Source organism: Pezoporus flaviventris, unplaced genomic scaffold (genome assembly GCF_033815535.1).
Source record: "Pezoporus flaviventris isolate CSIRO_AGI_PZ_B2104156 unplaced genomic scaffold, CSIRO_AGI_Pfla_v1 ptg000001l, whole genome shotgun sequence".
Classification (NCBI taxonomy): Eukaryota; Metazoa; Chordata; class Aves; order Psittaciformes; family Psittacidae; genus Pezoporus; species Pezoporus flaviventris.
In genome coordinates, this window is record NW_026892549.1 from 45,672,942 (window position 1) to 45,681,418 (window position 8,477).

The 8,477-nt window shown below is 41.4% G+C and overlaps 1 protein-coding gene and 2 non-coding genes across 3 annotated transcripts; all 3 read left to right on the plus strand.

The window, feature by feature from the left end:
* The first annotated feature begins 51 nt into the window (after nucleotides 1-51).
* EEF1B2 (eukaryotic translation elongation factor 1 beta 2) lies at nucleotides 52-4,053 on the plus strand. Its single transcript, XM_061455613.1, has 6 exons — nucleotides 52-203; nucleotides 528-650; nucleotides 2,003-2,126; nucleotides 2,493-2,559; nucleotides 3,234-3,359; nucleotides 3,866-4,053. The coding sequence occupies exons 1-6, from the start codon at nucleotides 124-126 to the stop codon at nucleotides 4,018-4,020; spliced, it is 675 nt and encodes a 224-aa protein (XP_061311597.1). The 5' UTR covers nucleotides 52-123; the 3' UTR covers nucleotides 4,021-4,053.
* On the plus strand, nucleotides 2,341-2,421 carry LOC133274069 (small nucleolar RNA SNORD51). The gene has a single exon (XR_009745021.1). It is a non-coding gene; the product is annotated as a small nucleolar RNA SNORD51 (small nucleolar RNA).
* On the plus strand, nucleotides 2,868-3,001 carry LOC133274007 (small nucleolar RNA SNORA41). The gene has a single exon (XR_009744996.1). It is a non-coding gene; the product is annotated as a small nucleolar RNA SNORA41 (small nucleolar RNA).
* Nucleotides 4,054-8,477: the final 4,424 nt, after the last annotated feature.

An 8,477-nucleotide genomic window follows, 5' to 3' on the forward strand; every position in this document is an offset into this window, starting at 1 on the left:
GGATACTTACGCGTGCAATATCGCGGAGGGATCCCATGCGCTATATAACGGAGGCGCGGGGGCTGCCGGGCCTCTTTGAGCGGCGGCTTGGGTTGGAGCGCGTGTGTTCGCGCCGCTGCTGGCATGGGCTTTGGGGACCTGAAGTCCGCCGCTGGCCTCCGGGTCCTCAATGATTTCCTGGCTGACAGGAGTTACATCGAGGGGTGAGAAGCGGCTAGGGCTCGGGGGACGCCGGCATGGCCAGGCCGCGGTGAGGTCCGCTGGCCTGGCGGGATGGGGCCTTTCGGCAGCTGCTGTTTGGGGCCGTTCTGCGGGGCGCAGGGCCGGAGCTGGCAGAGCTCGTGAACCACCACAGCCCGCTTGGCTTTGGGCATTTAACGCGGAGCTCGTTCCTGGGCCCAGTAGCAGCCCGAGGGACGCACAGAGCCGCTAGTACAGCGCGGTCATCTCAGTGCTCGGTGGTTACTGCTTCACGTCCTCCTGCGTGCACCGAGAAAGGGAATTAATCTTAGGCTTGTTCTCCGCAGGTATGTCCCGTCTCAGGCTGATATAGCAGTCTTCGAAGCAATCAGTGCCCCACCTCCTGCAGACTTGTTTCATGCTCTTCGGTGGTACAATCATATTAAGTCGTACGAAAAGCAAAAGGCAAGGTATGTTTCGTATAAAGAGTTTAAATACGTATGCAGGCTGGTTTACGAAGTGTTGCATTTTTTTCCTCGAGTTTGAACAAACCGTTGGTTTTTACTGGTACTCTGTGGCTTTTTGGGTTGCTGTTGGAATAGAAACAGGTCTAGCAGCAGAGGAGGCTTCTTCTGTCAGTGCTTTACAGAGGAGGCTTCTTCTCTCAGCATTTAGGCAATGTGATTCTGTCTCTGGTCAGTTGTTGACATTTCTACTGAAGCTCATAAGAAAGGCTTGAGTGTTGTTGCTGCCATTTACACAAAGAACTGCTGAAAGCTGGAAATTACTAGTAATCGACCCCATAAAGGTGACACCAAAATGGATTGGAAAGTGTTACAGGAGTCTTGAGAGATAAACATACAATATGTAGATGATAGATAAGGAAAGTGTTTAATTCAGGTTTTTAGTTCTGGTAGGTAGAACAAAAAAGATGATTTGCAGTGCAGAAGCACATAACAAGGGGAAATGTGAAAGCAAATGCTATCTTTTTTTTTTTAGTGATTTTAGTGTTCATGAAAGGTGCTGTATTGACTTCTGTGGAGACTGCAGGCCTCTCTAAAAAGGTACAGCATAGGTAGTGTCAGTGTTGCTGCACTGCCTCCTCTATGTGCCTCAGTCTGGTTTGGAGGGAACTCTTGTAAAGTTTCTGAAGCCCTTACAATGCTGAAGGGGACTGAGATTATAAAGCTACTTCACAAAGTTTGCTCTGTGGAAACTACTCACAGTTCCTGAAGCTAAAGCTGGTTTTATGATTCTTGTAAAAGCAGTTCACAGTAATAGTAAAACTACAAGCTTATCCTAAAACTACAGAACTATATGAGCTGTAGGAGAGCAGTTAAGTTGGGGGTTGTGGTCCCTCCTTGTGCTATTGAGAGCCAGCTTTCAGGGTAAAGCATTCACTGAAACTTCCAAAGTTTGCAGCAAGGTGGTTGCTGTCACTGTTTTTAAACAAAGTATTCATAGAAGACCATGAACAGGAAGTTGATAACTTTTCATACATAGACTATACTACAGATAAATGATACCAATAAGAAGCTGGTTTTTATCTATACATTTTGGTGGAACAGCAGTGTTGGTCAGGATCATGTCAGTTCAGATGAACAGTCCTTGGATATGGGACTTCAGTTGCAGCAGAATGTCAGGAGCATCAGGAGTCATTTTTGGGGAGGTTCCTTTTCAAGTAGCAGAATTGGATTTAAATGTGGTTGGTTTTTTTCTGAGCAGCATTTGATTCTGAATGCACTTGTAGTTTCATTGACAGACTGTTGGTATTTGTATTGACACTTGAGTGGGTTCCTAATACCTGCTTTTTTTCTTTCAGCTTGCCAGGAGTAAAGAAGGCTTTGGGGAAGTACGGTCCTGCTGATGTGGAGGACACAACAGGGGCAGCCACAGATAGCAAAGATGATGATGACATTGATCTTTTTGGATCTGATGATGAGGAGGTACTTGTGACCTTTTTGTATTATGTTTGGGGTTTTAGGAATACCCAGGTATGCAGATCTTTGCCTCAACTAGTTTAAGTTACTTAAATTTGTGACCTTAATACCAGATCCTATTTAGAATTCTCAAATTCAACTCTTTGCAAAACAGAAGAGCTTGGAAGGTAAAAAGAGTTAGAAAGAAATGGGTTGCAATGGGATGAATTGCCTGCTTTGACTGGCTACATGATGAATAAAACAAAAAAATCACCATCTTTCGGCTGATGGTTGTGATGATTTGTTTTTGCCTGAGTAGATGCCAGTCAGTTTGGCAGTGCTTTGAAGATGCAGGGTTTGGTGCTTTTCTGTAACTTCAGGTTTCTCTTTCAGGAAAGTGAAGAAGCAAAGAAACTGAGGGAAGAACGTTTGGCCCAGTATGAATCAAAGAAGTCCAAAAGTATGTCTACCAGGAACTTTTTAATCTCTTACACTGGGATTAATTTTCATACACTTGAATGGGGGGGGCTAGAAATACTAATTAACTGTAACATACAGGCTTGACTGGAATGAGACAGAGTACTTAGCTTCACTTGAGTGGCCTGTGGGCTTAGCCTTTCCTATAGCAAATAGTAACCTTAACATAGCTTTTGACCTGTTAATACACTCTTGTTTGATTTAATCCAGAGGCTGAGCTTTCTGTTTAAATGGAGATAACCCCAGGATTTTCTTTAAAAGTTTATGGAAAAGGCTGCACTGCTCAAGGTCCTCCACAGCTACTGGTCTGGAACTGTTCAGAATTGTAGCAGTTGCAGTATTCCCTCTGTGGCAAATAAACTGTTACACAGGATTAAGCTCTTTCTCAGATCCTCTGAAAAGGACTTCCTGTGTAACAAACAACTTACGATTCTTAATCTGTGTTTTCTTATGAGACTTTCTGAAGAGCATATGTACATCTTCTACATAGGTAGAGCTGAAATAGTCTAGGGAATATATGTTGGTACAAGAAGCCTGTCACAAGAGGAAGTTCTTGTTGATGAAATTGGAATAATAGCTCTTGTAAAGCTAGTTTGCAAGTATATTAATGAGGTTTTGAACATTTCCTAGTTTTTAATGGTGGTTTTCTTCCCCTAGAACCAGCTGTTGTTGCCAAATCATCGATCTTACTTGATGTGAAGCCTTGGGATGATGAGACAGACATGGCCAAGCTAGAGGAATGTGTTCGAAGCATTCAAGCAGATGGATTGGTCTGGGGATCCTGTAAGTAGGAGAAAATTTCAAGGCAGAAAGATAGTGCAGTCCCTTAACATACAGCATATGAATGGGTAGAGTTGTGCTTGCTGTTTCCTGATCTGTTAAAATGTAGGTAGCTGCAACAGTGCAGGAATTGCATTCCTGCATTGTATCTTGACATAGTCAAAGAGGTGTATTAGTGCAGCAGCCAGGTTAAGATCCAGATGCAGGTTTCAGAAGCTTTAAAACTGGCTCTGCTATCCTGCAGCTCCCTGTATGGCACCTAATGCAGCAAGCAGACACCCATTCACACACATCACTGGTTTGGTCGGGGGACACCCACAGAAAGAAACCCTTTTCGAACCACTTTGTGCATGCTGTGGTATTAATGATGTAGTTTATAATCTGGAGCAAATTACGCTGTTTATGTATTTCTGCAAACTTGCTCAGTTCAATCTTAGATCTGCATTTTTAAGAGATCTCACCAATCAAAGAGTACCAATGCTATTCTTTTTCTTCCTTTGTTTTTGTAGCCAAGCTGGTACCAGTTGGCTATGGTATCAAAAAGCTTCAGATCCAGTGCGTTGTTGAAGATGATAAAGTTGGAACAGATATGCTGGAAGAGAGAATAACAGCTTTTGAAGATTACGTACAATCAATGGATGTAGCTGCTTTCAATAAGATTTGAGTCTTGAGATAGAATAAATGCAATTGCAAAAATGGGGCCTTGTCTGTGGTTAATTCAAAATCATTGTGTGGTCAAACCCTTAAAAATTTAGTTGAGGGGTAAAGTAGAAGCTAAAACTGAATTTCAGGGTTGGTCCAACATCCCACTGTAGTACCCAAGAGCATGAGCCAGAGAAAGAGAAAATTTGTACAGTCAGTCCAGGTTTAACATCTACTTGGCTTGAAAAATCTGAACTGCTCTTGGGGGAAGCTGCATCTGTAGACATTTCTGTAATTCCTCTGGAAGAAGGGATGGTTTCAAGGGGAAAAGACAGGGCTCTGGCAAAGTACAGGTAATTTAACAGGTAAGAACAGTAGTATGAATTCTTTTTGCCTGCTAAATTTGTGACTAACCAAATACACTGTGGCTTTTGTTGAAAGCTAAAACTTAGCTTCACTGAGGGGAATGGAAGTGAAGGCAAGTTAGAAGCTACTGCTGTGTGCTAATGGTGCCAAGGCACGTAGTGAAACACTATTGGACTGGAGACCAGCATGGTGCCTTATATCTCCTGTGGTGTGGACTTGGACCTCTTTTTCTCTGATGTCTGAAAACATTTGCAGTGAAAGTACTGTAAACTTTCCATCTTTTCCGGGGCTTCTGAATTAGTACAGCAAAGAATGGGGCTGGTAAAAACTCCTACTTTGATTCGTATTCTAAGGTCCTTGTGCATCCTGCACCTTAAAATAGCCGAGGCAAGCCCTGGTTAGCTTGGGAGTGGGGTTGTGCTTCTCGAAAGGCACTGCAACTCAAAGGCGACTAGAGGGCAGCATGCACCTTCCAACAGGACCCCGGGCACCAGCTCCTCTGCAGGGCAGTGCGGGGATGAACAGCCTGCAGTGACTGAGGCTGCAGCTCATGCAGATGGGTGTTTTACTTGGCTAATAAGCAAAGCATGCTCCAGACTAAAACCAACAAAAAAACAAATTAAATTAAAATCAATTAAAATGCAAAGATAAAGTAGTGTAACTAACACCAGCTTGAGCTCCTTGCTTCACTCCAGATTGGTTTCTAGATTGATTTTTGACTTTTTTTTTTTTTTTTTTAAAGCTTGAAGAACCTATCAGAACTGTTCTCCATTCCTTATCCATGGGAATGATACAAATGTGTAAAGGCTGTCAAAGTTGTGAAGCTTATAAATAAAATCACATTTCTAGGCTTTCTGTTGGACTCAGAAATTGTGACCCTGAAATGGAAGCCTTTTACATGCCATGTTGGTCACTCAGTGCTGAAGCCTGAGAGCAGCAGCTAAGATAAGTTTTTGCTCTGTTTCACAGAGCATGTGTGTATGGTTATCTAGGACAGCAGGTCCTGTTTCTCCTGTCTGAATGTCTGCCAGCTTCACATTATGCAAGAGCTTTGTTTTATAATTTGTCTCAGAGAAAAAAAAAATCTGCCTCCTAGAGGTTTAAAGTATTATTCAACAATTGAAAGTAAGTATAATTACATGCTTCAGTCCCACCTCCCATAAACTTAACTCTTAAAGGACTGGCTTCATCCCATGTGTAATAACGCACAGTGCCCTAGCTGCTGCTTCTACATCAGGTAGCTCAGTTTTATCAGTTCTTTCATGGTGCTGTTAAAAGCAAGAAATCAGCAAATGCCACAAAAAAAAAAAAATTCTGCCATAAAAATACAATTTTTATTGTCCTTGGCCATTACTGTTTCTGACCTCCCATCCAACATGCTTCTTACCTTTAAACTCTTTCCTTGACATTGAAATTAAAGTTTCAGGTAGATAAAATGGTTTGGTTCATAGGCTAACTTTGTTTAAATACAGCCCTGTGAGCCATCCATCTGACCTGCCAGGCTGGATTCCCCTGTGTGTGTATATGATAGGCTAAGCATGCATGTATAAACTCCTCAGTTGTTGGGATTTCATTTGTGGGATTCTTTTCCTTGATCTTAGAAGGCAACTTGCTGCACAGGAACAAGACAAGCTAAAAAGCACAGTCTCTGCAGTTGAAAAAGATATAGGGCAAGGGAACGCCACAGAATCAACATATCTTTATGTTATGTAGTATTTGGGTATGTGTTGGTGTGTCATTGTGCCTGTGAAAAATCAGCATCTTAGAGTAAATGAGACACTACTATCTCAAGTGTCTTAACAGAAAGACCAGCAGAAAGGTCTGTAATTTAAATATGTGATACACAGGAATACTGGGAAAACAGCTTCAACAAAAGCAACGGTTACAAACTGATCTACATAACAACCTTCACAAGTACAAACTGCTCAGGAAGCAGGTAACAGCAAGTAACCAGAACCTGTCTATTATGAAGCATGCCAGTAGGTATTATTCTTGAATGAATGGTTGATCACAGAGCTATTTCCTATGAAGTGTTTTTTCTACAGTAGCTTATAGCATAAGATAAATCCCCTTCTTCGAGCTGCTTTTTCCATTGTGTTGGGTTGAACGAGTGTTCCTTAGTCCAAGCGGCAGAGAACTGTTGGTATTGTTTTAGATTCTCTTTGGAAACAGAAACTTAAAGCATTATCAGTTTTGTTGGGTATCTTCCATTACTCTTGCAGAAAACATTTGGAGACAATTCTGTAGCTGATCTTGGTGTGAACAAGGTAGTAATTATATTGCAAAATTATTAATCCACTTAATTGCATAGGCCAGGGCTGACTTTGGCCATATTCTGTTTTGTATCTCTGTTCTCTACTTCAGGGGAGGCTTTCTGATAAATTACGTAAGACAGCCTAAGTCTGTTTCCCCCATTTGAAAATCAATCTCTTTACTGTATAGTAGTATGTGTGCTCACATAGCTGACATGCAGGAGGAAAGCTGATATAAACCTTATTCCTGTAGTAGAAAGGGTCAGGGCTTGCCTTCATCTTCCAAGATCTTTGAGTAGGAGGTCCTCTAATGGAAAGTCACTGCATATTGCTGCCGAGAAAAGCAAATGACCACATTCTCTGGAAACATTATTTTATTACTTCACTTGGAGTACAGTCAGGAGAGTGGTACTACTGCATTGCTCTTAGGAGTATGTCAGGGAACATGTGAAGGAAAACAGTGAAATGTTTGATTTTGGCACATTCAGCAGCACAGTGCCAAATACTATGATGAGTCACTATGTACCAGGCAGCAAATGACTCAATGGAATGGTGCTGCTTACCAACTTTCCAACCCCAAATGAAATACACTGAAATTCCACTGATCCTGCCTGACTTCCAAACTCCCTGAAAGCAAAGCTCAAAGAAAGAGTTTCAGGCCATAGACAGACTATTTGTATTTGTACAGGTACCAGTGCTGGATGTGCTTATGCATGCAGATGTACATATGTTATACAAAAGCAAATATATTTACATATAAGGCCTCAGTTGCAGTATAAATGCTACTTACATGTGTTGTCAGACCATAGAAACTAGGTAGATTATCTGAAAGGCAGTTTTATTGTATGTACCTAAGCCAATAACAATTCCTTTCCTTTTTTCCACCAAGGAAAAACCAGTTTCAATTGAATTTCAATTCAAACCTTTATGTTTTTACTTTTAGTGGAGTTTTATCCCACATTCAACTCTTTAATTAAAGTGGTATTTCATCAGAAATTGGTCCTCTCCACTTAGCATATATATTTGCATCGGTGCACGTGTGATTCTACAGCAAGCAACAAGTTGGAACAGAACACAGTGTAGCTGGGGCTCTGTAATCTTTCTTAGTGAAGTGGGCTCCATTTCCATTTGCCTCTCATTTAGAAAGAAGTCCAAATTTGGCTGCAGACTTGTTACAGAATATTGTTGAAATCACCCTGCCCATTTTTTGAAGACTGGCGTTAAGGCAAACAAAATGATATAACATTTCTTCACCTTTGTTTGACAGAGCAATAAAGAACTGACAGTTGTAAACCACTTTAAGCCTGAAAGTTTAAACAGAAAATGAAGAAGTGTGGCACAGAGTCTTTAATCTCAGCTTCTGTAAGAAACATTTCCGTTAATTCTTTGCCCATTTCAAATGATCCTAAAACCTAGATGAAACATCTATTCACTATTTTGCATCCAACTGGCCCTAGAAGAACAAGTGACCAGAAAACACAGAATCTCCTGTGTTAGAGTATAACATAAAGAGTTCTGGGAGAAAAGAGTTTTTCTTCTCTGTCTCAGGATTCTTCTCCAGCTGTGGAGTAGAGCCACCAATAGTTTCACTTAGCTGGGATGTAGTCAGGTGATTCCTACTTAAGGCAATACTAGACAATCAGGAAACTCGAGCCACTGATGTATGGCCATGCCCTCTTGGATGAGAATGCTTGATCAAGAGCATCATCAGTGATGGCAAGGAGGAACATTTTTATTATGTGCTCTTTTGATATCAACGAGGTATGGAACCACAACACAACAACAGAATTACAACAGCATTCCTGATTAAAAAATCCAGTTGGAGCAATTCCACTTATGCTAACAACTTTCAGTTCAGGCT